The 27,277-nt window shown below is 41.4% G+C and overlaps 1 protein-coding gene across 1 annotated transcript in view; it reads right to left on the reverse strand.

Moving 5' to 3' along the window:
• Positions 1-4,031: 4,031 nt before the first annotated feature.
• The window catches only part of NOX3 (NADPH oxidase 3), a 61,208-nt gene continuing 37,962 nt past the window's right edge, over positions 4,032-27,277 (reverse strand). The window contains exons 11-13 of the mRNA XM_047860202.1: positions 19,029-19,175; positions 14,743-14,867; positions 4,032-4,158 (exon numbers count right to left, since the gene is read on the reverse strand). Coding sequence (XP_047716158.1) covers positions 4,032-4,158; positions 14,743-14,867; positions 19,029-19,175 — 399 coding nt within the window. The remainder of the gene's footprint in view (positions 4,159-14,742; positions 14,868-19,028; positions 19,176-27,277) is intronic.

The following is a 27,277-nucleotide window of genomic DNA, read 5'->3' on the forward strand; positions in this document are numbered from 1 at the left end:
GAACTAATTAAAAAATTGTAAGCAGTGAGGAATAAAAGAGACATTACAGGAAGCTGAATTCCAAGTCCATAAGCTCTCCCTAAGCTGAAATGCCAAAATCCAAAAAACTAAGAACATTTACAGGGTTATTTTTTTGGTAACCAATGTGGTAGCCTAATCTGTCCTGAACAGATGTGAGGTTATTTATAATCATTGCTTATCCCACTTCATTTGAATATTCATATTTATCCTTTTCATTGAAAAAAAAACATTAAGAAGGTGACTTATTTATAAAGGGGAAAGAATAAATTTGACCTCGTACATCACTACCACAATATTCAATGACAGCAAATATTAGAGTAATATCTAGAAAATTCTGGGGGGGAGGCAATATGGTCCAAGAACACTACATCTAGCCAACTATCAGTTGAGTGAAAAAGCAACAGACTGCATTCTCAAATATGAATTAAATCAGGGAATATAACACTCATGAGTCCTTCTTAAAACAAATCGCTTGACGATCCAAAAAATTAGTACTTGAGGCTCAACAAAAACTCAAGAATGGAGAAAGTTAGGTTAAAAGGAATAGTGGTGAGTAGGGAATCCGTTTCAAGTTATCCCTTTTAAGTTATTTATAGAAAATTACAAAGGCTACATTGAATCAATATTTCTTTTATCCTCCTGAACGTATTCGGACCTTGGAATACCTTGATTCCAGTGTTATGGTCCCATCGTCCATACTATTGTTGTCTAGCATTTCCATTTTACTTTTAAAGACATTCCTCCTGAAATAATAATTTTCTTTTACAGTCGATGCTTAGAGCTTTTGATAACATGTTTTTCAATTTCTTTGCTCATCACTGCTTCTTGTATCCCATTAATTGAATTTTCTCCTTCCTTAAATATATCTTTCTGTGGTCATTTCAGTGAAGGAGATCAATTTTCAGTTTTCTTTTGTTTGAAAATATCTGTATTTTGCCTTCACTTTTGAGTAATCATTTCACTCAGTACAAAATTCTCAAACGATGGTCATGTTCCTTCAGCACTTGGAAGGTATTACTTCGCTATCTTGGTCTCTATTGATGCTTTGGAGAAGGCAGCTGTCAGATTAATTGTTCATTTGTAGGTAATTTAGCATTTTCCTTTTGGTTATATTAGGGTCTTCTCTTTCACGATGATACCCCTTTTCTTTTCCTTTCTCTTCCCTTCCTTTCTCTCGCCTCTCCTTCTCTTCCTTTCTTTCTCCTTTTCACATATTTTTGCTTCTGTCTTTCTCATATATTCTTCCAAATGGACCTTAGAATATCTAACATATCAAAAAATTGTAAAGAGGAGTTAAATTTTGATTTGCATTTTTGTGTAACCTATTAATTTGGAACCAATTGATATTTTTAGCATCAAAATATTGATATTCCCATTTAGAAATGTGCTGTTTCTATCTATTTGAAAATGTCTCTCTATAAATGTTTGGTCATTTATCAAATCATCTTGCACCATATATATTAAATAAATTTATAAGTTTGCTACATTTTTGTTTCTATTTTGAATAGATTATTTTCACTTTAAAACAAAACCTAAAATTTCTATTGGTTATTGCTACATTAAAGAAATCTGATTTTTTATAGATTTTTTTTTCTATGAGGATATGTCAGATTCTACACAGTATGTAGGGAAATAGCATAAGGGTCAAAACTAAAAGGAGGATGCAAAGAACAGAGATTTTTTTTTTTTTAAAGATGCAGGAAAATCAGTTTTTTTAAACCAAGACTTTATTTTTTTTAAGAACAATTTTAGGTTTATAACATAATTGAGAGAAATGTAGAGAGATTGAAATCTGTTTTTTTTAAGAGGTCTGTTTTTAAGAACAAGTACATTTTAATTTATTAGACAAAATTCAAAGACTAAAGAGTGCATTTAATTTTCAAATAGACAGGGAAAGAAAACTAATAATTGAATACAACCAAGAAAAATCTTTTAATACATTTAATTTTCCTGCTAAAGATTAGATGTATACATTGCAGAAAGTTCTTGTTGTAAAGACTGAATCAAACTTAATGGAGAAATAAACACACGGAAATACTGCACATATTAAAATTAGTAGGGTTTGAGTGATATCTATCAACTGATACTTAAAGGTACTAAGAAATTCCAATTCAGAGGCAGTAGAAATAATTTTTGAGACATCAGGAAATATATCCACCTTTTTTCCTGGAGTGTATATTAAAATAGGCCCTAGAAATCATAGAATCAGAGTCAGTATCTGAGGATAAAGTTAAAGAAATGATCAATTTATAATTTAGAAATCTCTGAAAGAGCTTAACTGGTTGCTTAACTTTGTAAAAACAAATCATGTCAGACCAATTTAATCCTCTTTTTTGGCAGAATGACGGTCTACAAAGATAAGAAGCATTTGTAAAATGTAATTTTAACTTCAAGAAATGTTTTTGTTCTGTTGTGTATGACATGTTAATTATAAACTAAGAGAGTATGATGTTGTGTACAATTCTCAATGGCTAGTTATCATTAACCTCTTCCCAACTGGGAACTCATATTATCAGGTAGTTGCAAGAATTCATGGTGGAGTTCTTTGGATTCAATAATTTGGTTGAAAACCTAAACAAAAGATTTGAGATTTTGCTAATTAAATTTGTGGATATCATGAAGCTAAATACTAGTATTATTATCTGGGGGCTGAACTTCAAAACAATCTTGAAATATTAGGAAAATTCTAAAAGATTAATCAATACTACTAGAGAAAACTGTAAGATGTGGGGAATACTTTGGGAACATTTTGGGGGGAAAATAGCTGCATGATAAAAATAGATTGCCTCAGTGGGAGTATACAATTAAGAAGAAATTCCCAGTATATTTGTGGGGCAGAAGTTGAGTTGGGGCTTAAGTGTCAAGATGATCATAGATCAAAATGTGACAGTAGGGGCCCCTGACTGGCTCAATTGGTAGAGCATGTGACTCTTGATCTCAGGGCTGTGAGTTCAAGCCCCAGGTTGGGTGTAGAGCTTACTTACAAAGAAAAAAGAAAACAGAGAAAGAAAAAAAAAGTCCGCATTAAAGAGAGAATCCGCATGAAAAGTCTGGATTAAAAGAGAATCAGAAAGAAATATGGAAGGAAGGAAAGAGAGGCAAATATAGAATTTAGTTGTATTGAAAAGCATGGCACATGAGATCTAAAAAAATCACTTTTCCCCCCAATACTAGTCATGTATCTATTAGAATATTATGTCTCATTTTAGGCAACACATTTTAAAAGGATGTGAAGGAATGGAAACAGATTTGAAGAAGAGCACCAAGAATGATTGAAGGACTAGAATATATATCTTAGGCTGAAAGGTTAAGAATTTAGTATTGTTTGGACTAGAAAAGGGATAGGTAAGAGATGATTTTATCACTTTCAAGATATAAAGGGTTTTCGTGAAAGGTAACCCCCATTGGTGATTTCTCTATAGAGGATGAAAAGAAAGCACAAAGAAGCTTAAGATTAAGCAGAAAAGATCACGTTTGGATACAAGGCAGATGTCTCTGCCATCAGGGTGACAGAAATATGAAACAACTTCTAAAGGAGACTCTGAGCCAGGCAGCCATATCAGTCTCCATATTGGATGCACTGCTGAACATGAAAACAAGTTTGAGAACAATGATGTCTACAGGGGTCAGCAAACTTACCACCTGCAGGCCAAACCTGGAACATCATCTGATTTGGGGACAGCCCATGAGCTAAGAATGACTTTTACATTTTTAAATCATTAGAAACAAATCAAAAGAAGGTTCCATGACAAAAGGGACTTACATAAAATTCTACTTCAATGCCCATAAATAAAGTTTTATTGGAACACAGCCATGCCCATACCTTGACGTACTGTTTGTGGCTATTTTGATGCATTCGAATGGCAGAGTAGAGTAGTTGTTACTGAGATCATATGGTCTGTAGAATCTAAAATAATTACTATACAGCCCTTTACAGGAAACATTTCCTGAGCGCTGACCTATGTGATTGTAGCCACGTATGTAATACACGGAATTTTTTTCTCCGAAGTCTAGAAGCTTTCTTTGTGGTAATAAAAATGGACGCCCCTGGGGTCGGCTGAGGAATACAAGCGGCACATCCTTTGAAGCGTCTTGGAGAGAGCCTTGGGTCCACAGAAGAACACGCCGATGTTGCTGCTGTAGTAGGGTAAAACAAGGAAAGAGTGTGTTATGCGGAGGCAAGGCTGGCCAGAAACTACGATGGACTGACACAATTAGGGAAGTGGTTGGGGTTGTGACTTTCCTTTTCTCCGCTCACTTCCTTTTCCTTAGATCTCTTTCCTACTCTCGGTACCATGCTTCCCCACAGTTTCCAGAATCTTGTTAGACCCTAAGTCACACAGGCTGGAACCAAGAGGCTTTGACGAGCAGGGCCCTGCTGACTGGGGAGAGGGTGTCAATAACAGAGGTGCTGTCTCTTGGATTTCTGGTCAGGTGACCCTGATTGTCCTCCTCCTGGATCGGTGGCTGGAATGTGAGGGGCCTGCTCTGCTTCACTCATCACTGTCATCCCAGAGCCTGGAATACTGCTTGGCATATAGTAGGAAATACACATTTGTTGAGTATTGAGCTCTGTTGATTATCACCTGCACGGTCTTGGGTAAGACCCTGGATTCCAGTCTCTGCATGCGTAAAACAAAGAGGCTGATGGCTACATCACACGTTTTCTTAAGAACAAAATGGGATAGTGCATTCAAAAAGGTTTTAGAAGTGTTAGTTATTATGAATATCTTGTTCAGCCCTGCCTTTTTATAGATAATAAGATTTTTGCTAAAGTGATAGCAACTTAGTTTATTTCTGCTGTTGGGATGCCTTTGGTTTTCAAAGAAGGCCAAAGAGAAGAATTGGAAAGGAAGAAGAGACATTGTTGAAAGTGGAGTCACCCAAAAGTCGTCATCTCTAGTCACGGCATTTCAGAAAACTGTGTTGAAGAGGTATTTTGCATATAGTGGCCGTCCCGGGGTTGTTCAAATCCCTTGGAACCATGACTGCCAGCTTTGCTTGTAGACAAACAACCCACTGGTGCAAGGATTCAGGTTGTCTCTGAAAGTCAGGTGCAGACAGTCTCTCTAGGGACTTATGGACTATGTTTTCCTTTGTCTTCCAATGTTCTACACCTTATAGCATTTTTCCAGTCTCTGGCACAAATTGAATTAGTTACTTGAGTCTAAAGCAAAAGTTCTCGTACTTTGCATAAAATCACCTAGGCAGATTGTTAAAACACAGATTCCCAGGTCTGAATCCAAGGAATGCATTTTGAGCAAAGCCCCCAGATAATCCCGAAGCACATGCTCCCATGAGCCACACTTTGAGAAACACTGGCTTGGAGAAATTCCTGGGGCTCTAGGTCCAGCTCAGTGAATACCTCTCCTTCTTCATAGCTGCCTTTTGTTGGGAAGCTTGCCTATAGCCTTGTTCTCCTTAGCTTGCATGTTAACATGCTTCTCTGCCATGTGACCAATCCACATTTTAATTATGCATTCCAGGACCGTAATAACCATGGTAGAAATTGATGGTTCAATTACATTTCAAACTCTAGCTTCAAAGGAACTTATCAAGTGGACTCATTTGTAAATGACAATATGTTTAAAATATCTAAGTAGTATTTTTGAAGGCATTATTCCCATGGCTACATTTAAGAAAGTGCCTTTTTAGAAAATATTTTCCACTGAGAAATACGAGTTTATGACTTAATGAAGCAACTTTACAGTATTTGTGGGAATTGAAGGCACTGGTTAAGAACGCTCTTGGTTCCGCCACTTTGCTGCTGAGGGGACTTGGGCACATTAACTATCTCCTCAAAGCCCATTTCCTGATCTATGAAATGGGGTGCATTATGACACGTAGCTCCTGGAACCTCGGAGGGGATCAGACAAGACATGGCAGATCCAGCCTTCCACCCCGTGCTTGGCACAAGGTGAACTTCAGTAACAGCTTACGCTGTGACTGTCGTCATTACGGGTGTCTGGGTTGGCTCTGCAGAGCTGAACAGAAGAGGTGATGTGGACTGTTATCCCAACGATGATGACAGTCTTCCTGGATTGGCACTCCAGCCCTGGGTTGTTTGAATTCTGGAGTGACACATTTTGAACGATAGATGGGTCAGGCAAAACTCTTTCTGGCGAGGAGTCACAGCTTGGCTTTGTGTCTGATGCCCAGAGGTATCCTTGCATCTAGGTTCAAAGGCTCTGTTATGGGTGGTGATATTTTTCTGTCCATGGAGGCGTCACCAAAGAGATTGCCCACTGGCCCATTCCCAACAGGCTAACATTGCCCTTTCGTTTGCAGCCACAGTGACTGTTTGCAGGTCCCAAGGACACCCTTTGATGCTCTGCCTTTAAGACTCCATTTCAAAGGATTCTGATTGCCAGTGGCCGGGTGTACCACTGGTGTCCCCAGCAGTTCACAGCAATGCTGCCTCTTTTGAAGTTATAGCTATTACTCTGCACAGCTAAGTACACACTCTTCTGTATTCATGGAGCCGTCATGGTTATGCAGTCGCCAAAAAGTCTCACAAAGGCCACTCATTATCTGCCTTCTGCTGAGGCAGAACGGCCAGCCCTTCACTAACACTCTGTGCGTCACTGTCCCCACACATGACAGTCTTGCGCTTGCCCTGCTTACCCTCCTCGGCATTTTGTGGTTTCAAGTATGGAGATTTCTGGTCACGAATGCACACTGTGTGAATCAGAGCCGAGAAGCCGCACAAAGTGGTTCAGGCACAGATGTGGCAGTATTTTTTTTTGTTTTGTTTTTTCTTTTATGAGGCAATGGACAAGTGCAACAGAACCCTAATGGGGTTGGTAAAGAAAAAATTCTTCTATAAAGTTTAATTACCCCCTATTGCTTAGAATTAAAAAAAAAAAGGGAGAGAGATTCTCCGTAAAAGAAGTATAAAAACACAAGGCATTATTCTCCAGTTTACAGCCCGCAAGCTGTGGAACTTGCACATGAATGAGGGGTTGGACCCAGGACAACATTAGCGGCATCGATCAGTCTGGGCTGCTGACTTTGATGCGAAAAGGACAAATTTTACACGAGCTGCAAGGATGGTTAACATTAGCAGTATTATTTTTAGCTCTGATAAACAGTAAAGAAAATCCTTCTGTCCCCCTCTTATTTGCTAAATAACCATTGTGCTCTTTTCTGTGGGGTTGATGCATTTTTCAAAAACAGTTCAGCGACGCCATGCATGAAAGGCATCCAAAATGTCACCCACCAGGAGATTTCTGCTCAGCAGATAAATGGGAGAGTGGGTGTGCCTGGGAGTAATCCCACCATCTTGCTGGCTTCCCAGGTTCTGCTGCCTTGAGCCCTCCTCTCTTTAAATTGTATGTTTGTTTTTATGTGTTGGCTTTTATGCTTGGTAAGTTATAACCCTGTAGGGGCAGACCCTAAACCCCATTAAAAAAAAATCAAACTACTTTATACCCTGAGTGCATTCTGCAAATAAAATCGATAAACAGAAGCTTCCCGTGGATTTATGGAGGCTTAGGAAGAAGACAAGGAAGGCTACACACTTGGTATCAGACAATGGACATGACTTCTGGTTAATCTTTCCTCGTGAGTGTTTTTCACTAGAAATTCCTCCAAATGATTCATTGTATAATTATATTTTCTACAACACCTTCTTTTCACAACCACAGATGATAATTGTGTTGGCCAGCTTTTTTGAAAACCCATCTCCCGGTTGATTTGTAGCAGCCTGCTCTGTTACTTTTCTCCGCATCCTAATTACTCGGTGGTTCATCAGGAGCTACGAAGGTCCCTAGCGGTGCTTGCTCACTGCTAAGAACTGACTTGCTGTTCCCACCAACTCCGTTTTCTTTGGAAAGAGCTAGGAATTCGGTCCCAGCTTCCACAACCTTCTCTTCGTCCCTTCTCTTGCTGATGCTGGCTCCTGTGCTCAGCTCTGCGGAGCACAGATCAAGTTGCTGCCCTTGAGGATGGCCATGGTCAAGTAGAAAGTGAAATAAAAGATAAAAGTAGTCGTCTCGTAGCATTGGATTCCAGGGAAGGGTGGAGCCATTTTTCTGCCAACCCTTCCAGATAAAACACTACAGTATATATACCTTCATCCAGAAATATCCTAATATATTCGTCATATCTAATGATTTTCGAGGCAACGTCATCAAAGACACTTTGCAGAATGACAGATCCACTTGGCTCACCCCCCTCCCTAATCTTTACTACCGTGAATAGAGTAAAGCCAGTGATTTCCACTGAATCTTCACTTGACTATATGGCTGGATGTCCTCTGGTGGGACGGTACGACTGAAATATGCTAACAACATCCCAGTCATAAGTTAATGGTGGCTTTACTCTTCTCATCAAGCTGTAATTTATCGTGAGTGGGATTTCCACTGAAGCCTCTTCCTTTGGGTATTCTGAACATTTTAGTCATACAATGAATGTTTAGAATATCCTATTAGATAGAGGGCCCTGTATGCTATAATCAGAATGTTAATTTCTTAAAAATATCATTTAAAAACATTTTGCACATATGCATGTACAAATGAGAATTGGAGAGTGTGCACACAAGCAAATGTGGTTCCAGATGGACACATTTACTCAATTTAGTCTAAAGGTATTTTTACAGTTCTGAAAACAATGGGTGGTCTAAAATACATTTGTGCAATATGGATTAGAATCTCCCAATCATATGGTAAGTCGGCACCTTTCTTTATTTATCGTTGGGTTGGATTGAACAGTTCTAACAAATGGTAGTGCTCTTTTACTCTTTATTTATTCCTTCCAGATAAGAGAAACACTTCTACTCAAGTTACGAAGAAATGGCCGAATCTCCAAAGTTTTTATGATGATTCATTACATAAAGTTCCACATCTCCATGGCACGGGGAGTTATCCGCGGATAAGCCAAAAGTGGCAAACGATAAATACGATGTGAAATGGAAGAGCAAAGAGTGAAGTCTTATGGAAAATCATTTTACCCAATTAATTAAAACACGAGTGGTCCAGAAACCCAGACGGTTTAGTATGCGCACAATGTGTGTTTATCAAAAAAGTAGCTAGATGCGGCAAAGATATATTTATTTTCATTCTCTGCACCTTCTTGGAAACGATTCCCTGATTTTCTGAATATTTGTTAAAGCTTGGGAACATATTGAGAATGTTTACAAAAATTGACATACAGCTTCCATTTTTGTGAAAGAGACACAGTTCTATAGATTACTAAGACATGACTATCAATGCGTGTGTTTTTAAAGTAAATTTTTAATGCATTTTACTTATTTTTGAGACAGAGAGAGACAGAGCATGAGCAGGGGAAAGGCAGAGAGAGAGAGGGAGACACAGAATCCGAAGCAGGCTTCAGGTTCTGAGCTGTCAGCACAGAGCCCGACGCGGGGCTCGAACTCACGGACGGTGAGATCGTGACCTGAGCTGAAGTCGGTCTCTTAACTGACTGAGCCACCCAGGCGCCCCTCAATGCACATGTTTAATTAACAAACCCTATTTTAGTTGGGAGAATGGTTTTCACTGGTTTGTGGTTGAAGTGCTTTTCTGTGCCTGTCCAGCTTAAGCAGTGGACACAAGTGTCACATGCCTATGAGTTCGGGCACATCAATCAGAGGTCTCCTTTCTATACATCCAGGTATTAGTTGTTGCTCTTCTTCTGAAACTATGCTTGTGTTCTGTAATTCAGCTGACACAATTACAAAAATTCATTGCAGGTAAAAAACAATAGAATGCACTTTCGCATTTTCTACTTTCGGTCTTTGATGTCTTTTTAATTTTTTCCTCCCTCTTCCTTATTTGTATTCATTTTGGTGCCCATCAATTTGTTTCTCTATCACTGTTATTTTTGCAATTTTCTGGTTCCTTTGGAGCTTGCACTATTCTCTTTGATCTGCTTCCCTCCAAGCTTTATTTTTGGTGCTGTTTTTCACGTTCTTTAAAAAAATATTTTTGCCCCTCTTCCCTTTCTTCTTTTGATTTAACTCCTTCTTCTTAGAACCAGAATGAACTCCAGCTTTGAGTGAACAGGTAAATGTTTTTAAAAGAGTAAGCCCTAAGAATCCTTGGCTTCGTGCTGATGAATAGAAATGGTTGAGAGCCTACTTCAAAGGCCCTCAAGAACAAAGAACCTTTTCTGAGCCCACTAACAAATCCACCAATTCTTCCTGACCCATCTTTGCCAAAAGATATGAGCTAATGACAGGAAAAGCCTGTCTTGTAAGAGTAGCCAACGAGGCTTGGGAACAAACATATCCTTGACATAATCGAGGAAAAACATACTGTTTATCTCTTTAATAACCATCCTGAAGAAAATTAATGTTACTTTGTCCTTTGTGCGGAACAATAATTGGATTGTGTGTTTCATTTATATCTGGACAAAGGCCAGGATATTGAAATACTTCTCAAAATTAGATTTTCTTGTTTAAAAATTAGATTTTATTGGCATTCTCTTTCTGAGATTTCTTCATTAAAAGCTTCATTAAACATAAATCTTCTTTTACACAGCAGAAAGCAAAATTATTTTAAGGAGGTCATTTTAAAAGCCTTTTGGAAGGAGGGTGCTAAGCTCTTTACCGGTGACTTGGACCGAGGAGCTGGCATTCCAGGGAAAAAATGATCATTGATCTTTGCCTACGTGTGTCTGATGTTAATTACATTGACAGTTGAAGCGATATAACAAGTTGTGTTCTAGGGTCTAAGGCTCTTACAAATACACTATTTTTAAAATTGGGGGCTGGGAAGTATGCTGTAGAGGCTTGATTCAGTGACAAGGCCTTGGGTGGCCTCTTTTACTCTGGGGGAGATGAAGTCAACCATCAGGAAGCGTTTACATAGCTCATGTGCTGAAAAGTTCCACTGAGTTTTAAGTACATTTACACGCTAAACTTTGATTACAGCTTCTGAAAAGGAACGAGCACTCTCCTCCCAAGGGCCACGAGAGAAGTGCCAAGTACGTGGTTCTCCGGCCTCCATATTGTTTTCTACTCCTCACTCTCTGACACTTGGACAGACTCACTTCCTAGCATTGCCTGCCATAATTGTTTGGGCAGAGTTTGTGCAAATTCAGTTCTGCTCTTGGTCTCCTGGTGCTGTTTCTGGCTCACACCTTTCTGAGGGAAGGGAGATAGTTAAATGGTTTGGTTTGAAAGGTCTTCCCCACTGGGCCGCAAACTTCAGGTATAACAAAAATAAAGAAATACAACGTAACAAGTCAATAAGGGCCAATCCTAACAAGGAGTGGTCTTATCTATAAGAACTCAAAGCAAAGATATATGTGTCTGTGTCAAAAGCCTGCAAGTAGGAACATTCATCCTATAATTGAAAACAAAGTGTAGAACATTTATCAAATGAATAGATGTTTTTCTCCAAAAGGAGAAAATACCAACCAAAAAAATCTGGTCATGATTGTAACATATGCTCTTGTAACATTTTGTTAGTTTTCTACTTATAATCTTTTTAAAAACCCACAGATAAAATGATCCAATCTTTGCCTCTGGACAAGCACCCAGTGGGAATGAGATGAAAAGTGGTGATTTTCAGGTCTCAGAGGAGGCTGGGGGTCTAGGAGAGGGGACTGGGCATTGAGCAAGCAGCTCAAAGGAATCAGATTCTGAGGCTCCAGAAGCTGGGATGGGTTCAAAGCACCACATTTAGCGAGGATGGGGCACCGGAACTGGATTGTAGGCCAAGTGTCAGGCCAAAAGTCAAGGCAGGTAATAAAATGGAGCTGGTGGGTTTCAGGAGTGGTGCCTGGAGAGTCCCAAGACCACTTTCTGTGGCCTTGTCCAGTTCTTACCGGTCAGCTGAGACCAAGCCTGAGGGTAGAAGTGATTGCACAGTTGGTCGCCTCCCTCTCTCCCTTAGCCCTGAAGTTAAAGGTTAAGCTTTTCCTTGCCTTTCTTGTTGGAAATCTTTTACTCTCAGAACTATTCAAGGTCAGGAGAAGGTTCCCACTGCCTCCTTCTTGGGCTGATGCAGGTGTGGTGTGGTAGGAGTCCAGAGCCTCTGCAGTGACTGCTCTTGGTTTGGGCCTGGGGTTATAGGGCAGGCTGCCATGGCACAGGGTATAGAGGGTTGGCTGGGGGTCTCAGAGTTTGAACTGGATGGGTTATGAACCTTGGACATGGTCACCCCTTCCACACACCCCTCCTTATCATACCTTCTTCAAACAGCTGGTCTGGGGGAAGTCTCACAAATTCAGTGACAATTAATAAAAAAAAGAAAATGGAACAGCTCTGGCACAAAGAGAGTATAAGAAAGAGCAACCAAACTGACCAAAAGATGAATAATATTCACCAGAAGAGTATTCCAAAGGGCAGAAAACCTTCTAGGGAATTAGAGAAGGTTTCATGAGGCAATGACCCTGATGACAGAAGACCACAACTACAAGGAGAGATGGAAACAAGGAGTTAGTCAGAGAGACGTCACTAGATTTTAATTTACTCTTCATGGTTCAATACTGATAAAGTGGACAGAAGAAAGGTCAGGGTGTAGAAGATGTAAATGACGTGATTAATCTGATGGCTAAGAGTAATTTATATTAAACTCTCTGACGTGTACACAGAGAAAATATTGTCCTCTCCTCCAAATATGGCGGTTCCTTGAACTCTGGTCCTTCTGAATTTGCTTCTTTGTCCATCTCGTCCAGTTTCATGGCTCTAACACAGTTCACATCTGACATCTCCATGTGCATATCTCCAGCCTGAATTCCTCTGACTCCTGACTCATATTCACCTGCTTACTTGAAATCTCCACTTGGATGTACAATAGGGATCTCAAATTAACATGTCACAAAAAGGAACTCTTGATACCCTTTGCTTTCAGAGTTGCTTTTCTTAGTCATCCCCGAATGAGTAAGGGAAACTCCATTCTAGCTCGGGTCATGCCAGTCTCCCATCGAATCCATCAACAAGCCATGTCAGCTCTACCTTCACAAAATACCAGCATCCAACTGCCTCTCAGCACCTGCTCTGTCCTAATCCAAGCCACTACCTCTGTTTACCTCCTCCCGGGCCTCTCCTCTTCTGCCCGAGGGCACTTATAATCTATTCTCTCACAATAGCCAGAAGTGATCTCATTAAACATAAGACAGATCATGTCACTCTTCTGTTGAAACCTTTAAGTGACTTCTCTTCTCAGAATAAAATCCAAAGCCTCACAACGGTCTGTAAAAGTCCCCCAGTTACCTCTCCTATATGCCTTCTGCTACTCTTCTTACCTACTCTATTCCACCCTTACTAGCCTCATGGATCATGCCAGGAACAGTGTCTGCTGCCTCAGGGTCTTGGCACATGCTGTCCTTCTGCTCTTTCCCAGTTAGCTACATGGCATACTCTCTCACTTCCTTGGTCTTTCCTCAAATGTGGAAACTACTCTTTAAACAAAGACAGTTAGAAGACATACTGACTTTCAAGAGCCATAGATGATGGGGATTCAAAACAAAAACCAACTTATGGGACATAGAATAACAATGATAACTATTTGCATTAGTGCTTTGCATTTTACCAAGCTATATATTTTTTAAATTCTGAAAAAAACACTGTGACTACATGGTATTGTCCATGGTTTACTAAGGTCATAGAGCCAGTAACTTCTAGAATCAGAAAACAGAGACTTCACTACCATCTTGTGGCCCCAGAGCAAATGCTTGTCCTTCTCTACATTGAACTTTATTACGTAATGATAATATAATATAATATAATATTTATTATAATATATTATAATATATAATATATTATATTATTATATATATTATATATTCTATATTATATATATTCTATATTATATTATATTCTATATTACAATTAATATATAATATATTAATATAATATATTAATAATTAATATTAATTATATTTATAATTATAAATATTATATTAATATTAATTAATATCAATTAATATATTACATATTATATATAATATATGTTAAATATATAATATAATATATTATATTATATTATTAAATATAATATATGTTAAATATATAATATATATTATATTATATTATTATATATAATATATTATATATATTAATATATATTATATATATAATATATATTGTAATATATATATAATATATATGTATATAATATAATAATGACGATGATTATGATAGCCACTAACACTGCTGAATTCACTCCTTTAGATGCTTTATATGTCTTCACACACTTAACCCTCACGGAAGCCTGGGAGGTAAGCACTGTTAGTAGTTGCAATTTACGAAGGAGTCCGTGGTAGGATAAATAACCCATCCAGCTAAGTAGGTGATAATGGCAGAGCCAGGATTTACACCCAAGATCTCAGGCTCCGGATCCCGAGTCTTTCACCGCCATAGGAAATCTCTGCTTGGTCTCATAACATTTTTTGTCTGCTTTGCTAAACACATGAGATACATTTTACAGTTGGACATACGTGAATTCTCCAGTTGGGCAAGTTGAGATCAACCGTGTTCACTGGACATTTCTTCGAAACGTAGGTAGTTTAAGAAATACCATCTTTAATCGAGTTTACGTGGGAAAAATTTCAGCGCAATTGCTAATATTTAAATGTTGTAAGCCAGTCAAGCAGAGGTCCGTGGTTCCTGGAAAACCCTATGACCACCATTTCTCAGGTTGATGTTTATCTCTAAACAAGGTGCCCAAGGTGCCCACTACTGCGCCTGAAGCAGCCTGTGCCCTAGACTTTTCCACTTGACCAGCAACCTCCTGCGAGGCTCCCACAGGCAGAGGAAAGAGAATGCCTTACCTGGGATGGGTGTAGGCCATCTGCCGGAACTCGTGGTTCCAGTCAGGTCTTCCATAGAACGTTTTCTGCTTTAACCCCGTGATCACATCAGTATTTGTATCCCAATGTAAAGCTATGTGAACAGCCTAAAAGAAAAATTATGCTATCAGGTGACACTTACCGAAACAAACAAACAAGCAAACAAACAAAACCAAAAAAACAAAACAAAAAAAACCCCATGGAAACGTGCTACTAAAGATCAGGTAATTATGTTCCTTTGCAGATGTAATACTCGAAAAATTTCTTCATGGGGCTGGAAATGCTTATCATTATTATCAGAAATCACTGCTTTTGCATTTTGGGATAGGCATCACATCTCATTTATCTTTATATTCTGCCTGGGGCGCTACTGAAACACAGGGCCTTCACCATGGTCAATGTGCAATAATGTGAGCCTGGAAAGATTTTTCTTTGCAAGGCTGACAGCGATACAGTAAATATGGGTAAAGGAAAGCAAGCGTTAAGCTACTTCCTTTTTTCTGCCAAACTTCTCAAAAATTAATCTCTACCCCTGCCCCCATTCACTTACTTATTAAACCTCAGGATTTGAGAATGGCCCTTCCAGATTAAAATGATGGGAAATATCCAGGAAGAAGCTGGATCTGACAATCAGATTCGCCTACCGGGTTGAGACAGTTTGAAGTGTACCATCCAGGCTCAATGCTGGGAGGGTGCTGAGTCTGGCAGACGGACCACGATGGCAAAGCACAGCAAGTGCATTGGTTGGAGCTCTGTGCCCAACTGTTTATCTTCAAATTAGACAGATGCACCCAGGCATCGGGTAAGTAGTGGTCGATAAATAAGAGGCTGGGGCACAGGACCGTCTACTGAGGATTTCTCCCCACCAGTTTGGCTAACAAGTGCTAGGCTCAACTCTTACCCCAGGTTCCTGCTGCACACCTGGCCTCCCAGGCTGGCCTCATCAGGCTAGGAAAGCAGCCCGAGATAGGGTGGGTGAGCAGAAAACAATGGAGGCACCCCAATGGGCCAGTAGGTAGATGGCCCACAATGGTAGAATCGTAGAAACCCGGGCTGCAGGAGGTTGCCATCAGGCAAGTCTGACTCCAGATGGCCGGGATCCCATTGGAGTCGAGTTTGGGAATAGCCACTCCAGGAGAGGGAGCAATAATGAGAGGATGGTGGGATCCTCTTCTGGGGCAGGTTTATTAAGAGGAGGAGTGAAGCATGAAGTCTTAGGGAAGAGCTCAGGAGTGAGAACTGAGGTGGTAGTTGGGGATTGAGTCTCAAAAACTCGCAGAAGCCCTGTTATCAGAACTGGAACTCCAGGTCAGAGGGAGCGGTGTCAGCCTCCGGATTAGAGTGGCAGTATTGAACCCCCCACAGCCCTCTTGCTTAACAGTAGGATTGACTGGAGCCAGATAGTGAGTTGGTTTTGGCTGTGAGCAAATAAGAAGGCAGAGGCAACCAATTTACCTTTGACTAGGTGCCACATCTAAACACCAACCCAGGGCTGCTCTCCTTGGCTTCTCCACCAACCACATGGCTGAACACTTCCTTGATCTTATATGCATTGTATAATCCTGTTTCTTCTACTTCTCTCCGACTCTTCTTTTTATTCAAAGATGAAATGTTACATTTGTTTTCCTATGACATTCTCCTGCCTCACAGTACAGCTGCCTTCCCAGTCTGTAGTCACTTCTGGGGCACTTCTCTTCAAAGAACTTTCATTTTCATGGTACCAATTAGCATAGTCTATAAAGATCACTCCAAACTTTCTCCCCCACGCCCTCATCTTCCTGCCTGGGTAGTGTCCTGGGACTTGAACTCCCCAAGCATATTTTTATGTAGAATTTTTTGTGTCCCTTCAAACTGATCATTGTAGCCAAAAATGAATCTTCAGATATTTTGTGACTTCAATTTACTTCCACATACAATTGTTGCGCGATTGCTATAAGCAGGAATGAGTGGGCGGTACAAAAAGAAATAGAGAAGGTCTATGCTCTGTGAGGAACTAGTCATCAAAGGAAGGGCAAGCCCAAGTGCACAACTACAACGACATAAGTCAGACCACAATCCTGTTTAACTAGAGACAGAAACAAAGTGCTCTGGAGAAGTAAACAAATTACCCTGCTGAAGCCCCGAGTCACTTTGACCAAGACGACTGGGGATGGCCATACAGGGAGTGGGGCTTTAAAGAACCATGCCACTCAGTAGGCAGCGGGGAGGACAGAAGACATGAAGTGATTGCCAGGGAGAGGGAACAGAGAGGGAAAACCTGTAGGCATGCAAATACGAGCCATTGTTCAGTGGCTCCCATGCCAGAGGAGCCCAGAGGGGCATGATGGGAATGGAATGGAACAAGTCCTTTGCCATCAGGTCAGGAAGGGCCTTCAAGCAGCTGCTAAAAAGCTTGGGCATTATTTAATAGAAAAAAGGGCCCTTTTCTACTTAGGTTAGTGGTACTGTGGAACTACCAATCAGTGATGTTCAAACATTTGGAATTATATTTGTTCCATATTTCTCAGCCCGACATTCAATTAATCTCCCAAACCCTGTTGATTTGCCCTTCATAATACCTTTTCCATCTGTCCCTTCTGTTCTTGTCATTCTGCCACTTTGAGGTTGTTGAATTCAGCTTAACAATTGGCTACTTCTAAAACAGCCTTTTGATTCCTCGCTGACAGAATGCACCAATTATTTTTTTCCTGGAATTTGAGCATCTAAAGAGTTTCAACATGTCACGACAAAAATTTAGGAACACGTCTATTTTAATTTACTTGTATTCAGAAAAAAAGTGTATCTTACAGCACACTTTTAGAGGAGGCAGAGATAGGACGGGGCAGAGTTGTATTGTCACAAAAATCAAACAGAACCTCAGTCTCAAGACTCCCAAATGACTGGAAATTCCTGGATGGACACTTGAAATCAATTCACTTTAGAAGCTGAAAGCAAGCACGGTACTTGAAAGTAAAAAACAAAGGCTGTGTCTGTACTTCATCAAATGGATCATTAGTCAAAAATCCCATTTGAATAAGGAAAATGTTTGTTTGGAAAACATAATTAACACTATTTAATTCATTAAGATGTTTTAGGCCTAGTTCCCAAGGAACCTGTCTTTCAAACTATCCCAGAGGAATAAATATTTAAGGCCTCCTGCAAATAAGACCCTAAAAACTCATTTAGCTACTGAATTTCAAGCTCCATCTTACTGGAATTTCAGAGTCAAATTTCACTGATCTCTTGTGGGGTCTGGATGTGTGTGTGTGAGTGTGTGCGTGTGTGTGTGTGTGTGTGTGTGTGTGTGTGTGTGTGACACACAGAGAGAGAGAGAGAGAGAGAGAAGGAGGGAGAGAGAAGAAGGACTGGGAGGCAGAGGGCAGGAGCGCCCAACACCCACCCTCAGGAGCACATTCATTTGTAAATTTAGTGATTAATGCAAATCTTGGCTCAAACATACTTTCTTTAAAGTAAATATCAATCCAAGCAGCTATGGAAGTGCTGATTAGAACATAAAGTTTCATAAACCTGGGGATCACTTCATTGTTAGCTTCCATATTTGAGGAATTAAAAAAAATTTAGAACTTAGTAGTTATCATTCAATATTATCAACACTGAAATACTACCCTAGTGTGATATTTTGATATACACTATTTTGGGGAAGCTCCACCTTAATATTTCATTTCCAAACACCTGCCACAACAGAAGACCACCTTGATCTTAGGTGAATAAACATATGTGCACACGATTTCTAAGAATGCCTTAAGAAAAAGAAGTCTCTAGATAAATCATGTATTCATAATGATGATTTTCTGTAGACATTCACATACTTTACAATACAAAAGGTTGAATGTAAACACTTGCGAGTTTTTTCTATTTAACTCTGAATAGCTGAAAGCATAGAATTAGACCCAATCAGGAGCTGAACAAGACAATACAGTTAACCAGTAATATGCGCTTTGATGTCCCTGAAATGACAAATGCAACTTTTGGTGACATAATTTTTCTTGGATTTCCACGCTTGGGATTATCTTCCATTAACTAACCTCTTTTCTAATCTGCTTGTCTATTCTTCAGCAAGTTAACTGTAGATTTTTCCATTGCTATGATTTGAATAACTCTTCTAATCTGGTTTTATTTTATCCTTCTTTCCTTTTTAAGAACAGACAAATAAGTCTTTCATGCCACCAGATAACCATACAGCTCATTATTGACATGGTTTCTCTTCCCTTTGCTCTATTTTTAAATGACGTATGTAATATTGATCATTTTAAGAGTCTTATCAATACCTGATTTTCATCCCAGTTGGTAAGAAATATATGATAACTCAGAAAGTGAGCTTTCCCTCGCTCACTCATGAGTGTTTCCAGCGAGAGTAAGAGATCTGCAAACCATTCAAAAGCCCTTGGATCCCGGCAAATCCAGTAGAAATACACCTGTCAAGAGAGAAGACAAGAGAGTGGATCTGTCCCGCTTTTCATAATGTGCTGATAATCACAGACTGCTTTATCTCCATTAAATTATTTGAGCTCAAATGGGCACTTCTGCAAAATGACATGCTTCTCTCTGCCAGGGAACAGTCACACTGTGATTTCTTTTGAAAAAATTCACATTGTGTTTGAAAAAGTCCAGAGTGAATTCAGAGTCAGGAGTCTGTGGGCTGTTGCCAGTTTCACTGGATGAGGACCAATTCACCACATTCCTGGCTGTGCTTCTTTTCAGCGAGGTTAATAATCATAACTAGCTGTGCCTTTCACGGCTCCCCAAGGGGAATAAACCGTTAGACCAACCCCCTTCATCTTTACTCATGACCTAAGCTCGGGATTTGAACTCTCTTCTCCAGAGACCCCAAAGGCTTGTGCGCTAATCCACTTCCGCATCGTGACCTCCGGAGGGTGGAGATTATGGTAATTGCAGAAGGAAGCCACACGGGCCAGAAGTTTCCCCTCAGCCAGACATATCAGTGTCCAAGAAAGCTAGTGGGTGGTGGTAATAGTTTGTGTGTCAACTACTATAATGAAATTATGTCTAGGAACATTTTTTTTTAAACTCTCTGTGTTTAGCAAACGGCATGTGGCAAGGAGTATTATGGGTTTGCTGAAATAAAGGCTTAGTTTTTGTGCTTTGAGTTTTAGATAATTGTGCCTGGAAGAAACCACAGGAGAAAGATCTGGTAATTCTCCTGATTTTTCTCACAGCCCTGTTCCTTGCTACTCATTACTGTTTTCCTGCACCCCCCACCAAAGAGACATCTCTGTTACTTAACGAGATCTACCAGGGGGCTGGCCTTGACCTCCATCAGCAAACATCTCCTCTGATAGGTGGTGTTCCCTCCTCTCTCCACCAGCCAGCCTGCAAGCTCACAAACATGATGAAACTTATAGATGAGATTTAATGAACAGATCAAGTTCACGAGGAAACAAAAAAGATCACAGAATGTATTTCAAGGCTAAACATCTTGCCCATGTTCCCCAGGTTTGTTCAGGAATTTCTAATATGAAGTCAGTAAAAGCAAAAAAGCTAGAGGATAAGACCTTTTCTCTGAAGAATTAGAGCCCAGGGGCGCCTGGGTGGCTCAGTTGGTTAAGCGGCCGACTTCAGCTCAGGTCATGATCTCGTGGTCCGTGAGTTTGAGCCCCGCGTTGGGCTCTGTGCTGACAGCTCAGAGCCTGGAGCCTGTTTCAGATTCTGTGTCTCCCTCTCTCTGACCCTCCCCCGTTCATGCTCTGTCTCTCTCTGTCTCAAAAATAAATAAACGTTAAAAAAAATTTAAAAAAAAATTAGAGCCCAATATTTGTCAGACGGTACCACTACAGCTCCAATAATAATCTCTAAGTGCGGTAACCCCCCGACGGAGTGCCTGTTTCTTTGCAGTCGTAAATCTGAGCCATGGTTCCTTCTGGTGAGTGCCCCATGAACCCCGCCCCCCCCACCGCCCCCAACACACGAGTACAGCGATTGTTTTCATTCACTCACTTGTTGACTCAACAAATGTGTCCTACATCTCTATGTCGAGACTCTTCTCGGCTCTGGCACTTTAAGAGCACACAAAAGAGCAAAAATCTGCCATTCTCCTAGAGTTTGCGTTTAGATGCAGAAGAAGACGATAAAGCACAACACGGAATACATCAGAGGGTGGTCAGCACTATGGAGCAACACAAGGTGGGCTGGAAAGGGCTGCGATACTACGTCAGATGGTCAAGGGAAGGGGACATTTGAGCAAAGACATAAAGGAGGCAGGGGAATCACGGTAGTGATGGAGGGAGCCAGGAGTGGGACCTCTGGGGAGGAGCCAGGGGGCTGGTGTGGCTGCAGTTGTGAAGGAGGGGAGGCAGCAAGAGACGAGGTCTGAGGGGGAGGCCAGGAAGCACAGATATGGGGCTTGGGGCCCCCTTGACTTTGCGCGAGAGGGGAAAGCACGGGGGAGTGTCTAGCAGGTCTGAGGACGGATCATGAAGCAAGGGAGGCTGATTTGACATCCTGGGTTGGTGATGAATACTGCTATCCTCTTTCCTTTCACTTTGTGTAGTGCCTAATCTGAATTATTCTTTGAGGGGCAGTCGGGGGGCTCAGTCGGTTAAGGGTCTGCCTTTTGATTTTGGCTCAGGTCATAGTCTCACGAACCTGAGATTGAGCCCTGCGTTGGGCTCTGGGCTGACAGTGTGAAGTCTCCTTGGGCTTCTCTCTCTCTCTCTCTCTCTCTCTCTCTCCCTCTGTCCCCGCCCCTCCCACACGTAGGAGCGCTCACTCTCAAAATAAATAAATAAGCCTAGAAAAAGTAAATTATTCTTTGAAAACCTTAGCCTTCCTCTTTCCTTGCTTTGGTCGTGGTGGAACAGAAAACCTATTGATTGAATTTAATGCCGTTCTGGCTTACGCACCTCCCCTTGCTTCCTGCTCTCAGTAGGTTATTTTGCCCAGGACCATTCATGGTGGCATTCAGGTTAAAACAAACATCATTGATTTACTTTCTATTATTTCCACTCCTTAAGGAACGTGCTTAGCATGCATTCATGTAGGAAAAATACCCTGTTTACTTTTTTGAAAACCTGTCAATTTCAAATCCAGTCTCAATCATCCTTACTTGAAAAATGCCCACATCTTAGCTTCCTGCACACTCTGACCCTCACCCTTTCAAATAGAAATCATGCCTGTTCTTGCTTTCTTGTGGCTTCGCAGTGTGTCAGCGTTCTTAGGGCTTGCCGGGCCTTTTATACTTTTTACTTCCTTCTAATGGCTTTGTGTGTTTTTCCCTCTGTAATTGACTTACAGGTGACACAGGGCAGCTTTGGTGCAAGAGGCAATGAAGGAAAGCTGAATAGGCTCAGAAGTGCTTCAGGCAGAAAAAGAAGAAAAGAGACTTTGAACGGAGAAAGAGGCTATTTACTTTGACTCTCTTTCATCCTTCTAACGGTGAGGGATACTCACTGTGAAGGGACAGGATAGTTCGACTTCCGCATTTCGTCCAGTAGGAAGGACCCGGTCGCTGGTAGAACAAATATCCCAAACTACAGGCTACACCTCTGTGATCTTTCCCACACTCACCCCTCCTCAGGCTCCAAAAAAAAAAAAAACACCCCAAATCAGTTACCTGTCTAAAGCGCGGTTTCCAGAATTCTGTAGCTGGTATCGGGGCCCCAAATACTTAAGGCGACTTTAAAAAGTTTTGTTAAGTAGAAAGTCATCCTCAGGAGAGAGATGAAAGTTCAGGACTTTCACAGTAACAAAGTTATTGCTTTTACAGGACTCGTCGCACACATTTCTAGAGGTATAATGGATCCGCAGACGTTTCGCGAGGCCACTCCGGCAGCCCACAATGGGTTTAGAGCGCTCTGTGTGCACGTGGCCTGTCACAAGCCTTCATGTCACATCATTCCTGGCACGAACCACCGTACCGGACTCAGCCACCCCCACCTCGGAGGGCCTGGGTCTGAGCGACACACAGAGCTGTATTCTGTTTCGAGCGCCACCCACGCTCTCTGAAACTGGGCTCCTCTTCGAATTCTGCAGAATTGCATTGGACCAGGTCAAGGTACTCTGGGGTCAGAAGGAAATGGATCTGCGCCGCTTTTGGAGAAGCAATCTCAGAAAAAGAAATAAGAAAAGCTACCCATCGACTTTCCCAGGGGGGTCCACTGGTGCCCCCCCCCCGTGAGAGGCTCCTATCTCACGGCCTGGAGAGTCATCTCTGAACACAGGCAGAGGATACCTCCACAGGTACAACCTCTATTTCTTCAGACCCCACATCGATTCCCCGAGGATGGAACGGGGCCAACAATTTTTTATTTATTTCCTCTTCAAGGAAGGAGATTGTACCTGAGGACAGAGTTTGATGATGTGGTGAGGCAGAGTAGTTGGACACTGTGAGCCCGTGAGTCCTCTAACCTCTTCTAGACTCCTGGCTTCACCATCCCCATGGTCGTAACTGGGGGCAGGTTATTTACTGTGAGCCTGGATGACCGAGTACATAAAATGGCAGAAAGCCCACCACCCTCTAGAACAACAACCTACGGGGTTATGGTGAGGGTGAGAGTGCCTGTGGTCATGGAAGCACAGTGTCTAACACGTGCATTAAGTGCTCAGACCTGTCAGTTGCCACCCCTGTTCTCTTCTCTGTTGTTTGGAGGAGCTTCCAGAATGCATACCGCATGTCTATATTAGACAGAGCAAAGGGAATCATCGGCTTTACTTGGGGGGGTCTGTGTTCCCATGGGTCACTTGTGAATTATAGAGGCAGTGATCACTGAGAAGAGGTGAAACCATGCTTTATCTCCAGCGCCAGTTTGTGAATATCAGCATTGATTGTAGGATGTGGTCCAAAAAGAGGAACCCCTTCACCGGCCAAGTGCATTCCAGGCTCTGCGTGTGCAAAGCCCACAGGAGGCATTTTACGGAGTGCCAGCGTTGACCTTGACCTTGACCAAGGCCTCCACCCAGGAGAAGGCCAGTGGGTTACACTGTGACCTTGCCTCCTTCTGGACAGCGCCCTCTGTTCCCCACTGTTATGAACTGGATGTTTGTGTTGTCTCCAAAAGTATAGGTTGAAACCCAATGTGATGGTATTCGGAGGTGGGGCCTTTGAGAGGAGGTTAGATTTCGGTGAGGTCATGAGAATGGGACCTCCAATGATGGGATTGGTGTCCTTCTGAGAAGAGGAAGAGACCAGAGCTCTCTCTGTCTCTGTCATGTGAGGACACAGCCAGAAGGTGGCCATCTGTAAGCCAAGAGGCCTCCTCAGACCCCAATCATGTGGGCTTCCTGATCTCGGACTTCCAGCCTCAAGAACTGTGAAAAAAATAAACATCTGCTGTTTAAGCCACCCAGTCTATGGTATTTCTGTTATAGCAGCCTGAACTATATGCTCAGATACCCATGCAGTACAAAATACAGGACCGTCGGGGCGCCTGGGTGGCTCCGTCGGTTGAGCGTCGGACTTCAGCTCAGGTCATGATCTCACGGTCCGTGAGTTCGAGCCCCGTGTCGGGCTCTGTGCTGACAGCTCAGAGCCTGGAGCCTGCTTCACATTCTGTGTCTCCCTCTCTCTCTGCTCCTTCCCCATTCATGCTCTGTCTCTCTCTGAATCAACAATAAATAAACATTAAAAAAATAAACAAAAACAAAAACAAAATACAGGACCGTCAGAAACTCTAAACGACTAGGGTGACAGAGATTCGCCACTGAGGGAATCAGTACCATTTTCCAAAAAGAGAGTTTTTCTCTCCAAAAAGATAAAGACTGTGGCTGATTAGAAAACATAAATAAATGTTAGTTATCCTCAAAAAGTGGTAGCTATTATTGTCCCGGCTTTTATTTTGTTGTTGTTGTTGTTGTTGTCGTGAAGGTCCTCTGGATGAATATAATCGCAAACAAATTTTGAAGCAATATTTGTTCTTATTGAGAAACTTCCTTAATGTGGCTTCCATGTTCCGTTTTAAGGAAATATAATTACAGAATAATTTTTCTGATTAACCATTATAAGACGGAGGCCAGTCTTTGTCAACCATTTTTAGTCTCCAAGACTTTTTCTTTAAAAGATCTTTAACGTTAATTATCTCATGGCTATGCTACTGCTTTGCCCCGTGAGTGAGGACTCTCCTTGTTTGTGCCTCCATTTGTTCCCGTTATAGTTCATATGACTTGTTGGACAGCCAAAATGTTCATTAATAATAAGATCATTATATAAATTGTGAGCTACCCATACTTTGGGATGCTCCGAAGGCACTAAATAAAATGACAGTCAAATATCGGACAAAGGGCTAGTATCCAAAATCTATAAAGAGCTCACCAAACTCCACACCCGAAAAACAAATAACCCAGTGAAGAAATGGGCAGAAAACATGAATAGACACTTCTCTAAAGAAGACATCCGGATGGCCAACAGGCACATGAAAAGATGCTCAACGTCGCTCCTCATCAGGGAAATACAAATCAAAACCACACTCAGATATCACCTCACGCCAGTCAGAGTGGCCAAAATGAACAAATCAGGAGACTATAGATGCTGGAGAGGATGTGCAGAAATGGGAACCCTCTTGCACTGTTGGTGGGAATGCAAACTGGTGCAGCCACTTTGGAAAACAGTGTGGAGGTTCCTCAGAAAATTAAAAATAGACCTACCCTATGACCCAGCAATAGCACTGCTAGGAATTTACCCAAGGGATACAGGAGTGCTGATGCATAGGGGCACTTGTACTCCAATGTTTATAGCAGCACTCTCAACAATAGCCAAATTATGGAAAGAGCCTAAATGTCCATCAACTGACGAATGGATAAAGAAATTGTGGTTTATATACACAATGGAGTACTACGTGGCAATGAGAAAGAATGAAATATGGCCCTTTGTAGCAACGTGGATGGAACTGGAGAGTGTGATGCTAAGTGAAATAAGCCATACAGAGAAAGACAGATACCATATGGTTTCACTCTTATGTGGATCCTGAGAAACTTAACAGAAAACCATGGGGGAGGGAAGGAAAAAAAAAAAAGAGGTTAGAGTGGAAGAGAGCCAAAGCGTAAGAGACTCTTAAAAACTGAGAACAAACTGAGGGTTGATGAGGGGTGGGAGGGCGGGGAGGGTGGGTGATGGGTATTGAGGAGGGCACCTTTTGGGATGAGCACTGGGTGTTGTATGGAAACCAATTTGACAATAAACTTCAGATATTGAAAAAAAAAATGATAGTCAATCACTAGGTATTGATGCTGAAGGCACGCTGAGCCATGTTATATAAAGGGAAAAAACAATAAAACAAAGTGCACATCTCTCTGTCTCTCTCTCCCCACATCTCTATGTACGAATAAAATAACACCGTGATATGCACATGGGTGGGTGTGCGTGCGCAGATGCATGGAGAAGCAAGGGAATGAGACACACCCCCATGTTTAATGGTGAACCCCTTAGAGAACAAAGTGGTGGTGGTGGTTACTTTGGGGAGGAAGGCCAATGGAGGGAGATTTTTGACTATTTTATTTGAATATTTTACAAGGACATTATACTCTCGTATGGCTTGTGTGGTTAATAAACCACAATATCAAAACTATTAATACTAGTCACTATCCCACAGGGCAAGGGTGAGTCCTGATAGGGGACTGAAGTCTTCTGAGGCTGTCTAGGGAACGATGGGGGGGGGGTGCACGGGTGTTTTCTGGAGAGGTAAACGTGGCCTCGTGTGTCCCAGTTCAATTTATTACAGCACTGTGAGTGGTTAGCAGAGGTGATCAATTCCAGGAGTGGCCAGAGCTCCAGTGTGAGGAAAAGGGAAAGCAAATAATTTCTCAAACTAAACAGATTAAATTAAGTGCATTTTTCATTCATTAGAAAAGAGAGCAGGCCCTCCTTTGTTTTATTAATATATTTAAGTAGAGTATGGATTTTTGCCTTTCTTGGCCGCCTTGCCTTGTTCCCACTGGCCCATGCTGTCTTTTTATTTGAATTATCTGTTTATTATATTAGGTTAAGAACCCAAGGCCATCTTGCATGGGACACACTATAAATACCCATTATCATGGTTATGTATTATTGAGGCGATGAAGGAAGACAATTTATGAAGAAATGAGATTATCTCAGTTTTTTGGTAATCTATCTTATTATAGTCTGAAGATTACATATGCAGTTAAGAAAATGAACCAAATCTTCCAGTTGGCCGTTCTCTCAGCCCTGTCTACACGGCCGTGACATTAGGGGAACTAAAATGTATAAGCCAATATATTGATGCCCGCAATCCCCCCTTCCCCATTTGTACACACCTATTTCATTCATCATTTTGACAGTTTGCACAAGCAAACTGTCCTAATTTTTTTTCAAAAGCTCTCTTCACAAATCGAGTGCGATGTGGAATTAATCATCCCGTTAGGCAGGCGTTGGAGGACATTCATTGCCAGGGGGTATTTACACGCCCAGCACTCAGCTTCCTTCAAGTTGTATCAGGGACTCCTCAACCACCCACACCTCCTCCCCTCATCCCGAAGATGTGTCCTGTGCGCATCTGCCTTCCACCAAGTGAAGTTTGACTCCTACTCCTGTGTTGAAAACACCTCTTTT

The sequence above is a fragment of the Prionailurus viverrinus genome, chromosome B2, assembly GCF_022837055.1.
Source record: "Prionailurus viverrinus isolate Anna chromosome B2, UM_Priviv_1.0, whole genome shotgun sequence".
Classification (NCBI taxonomy): Eukaryota; Metazoa; Chordata; class Mammalia; order Carnivora; family Felidae; genus Prionailurus; species Prionailurus viverrinus.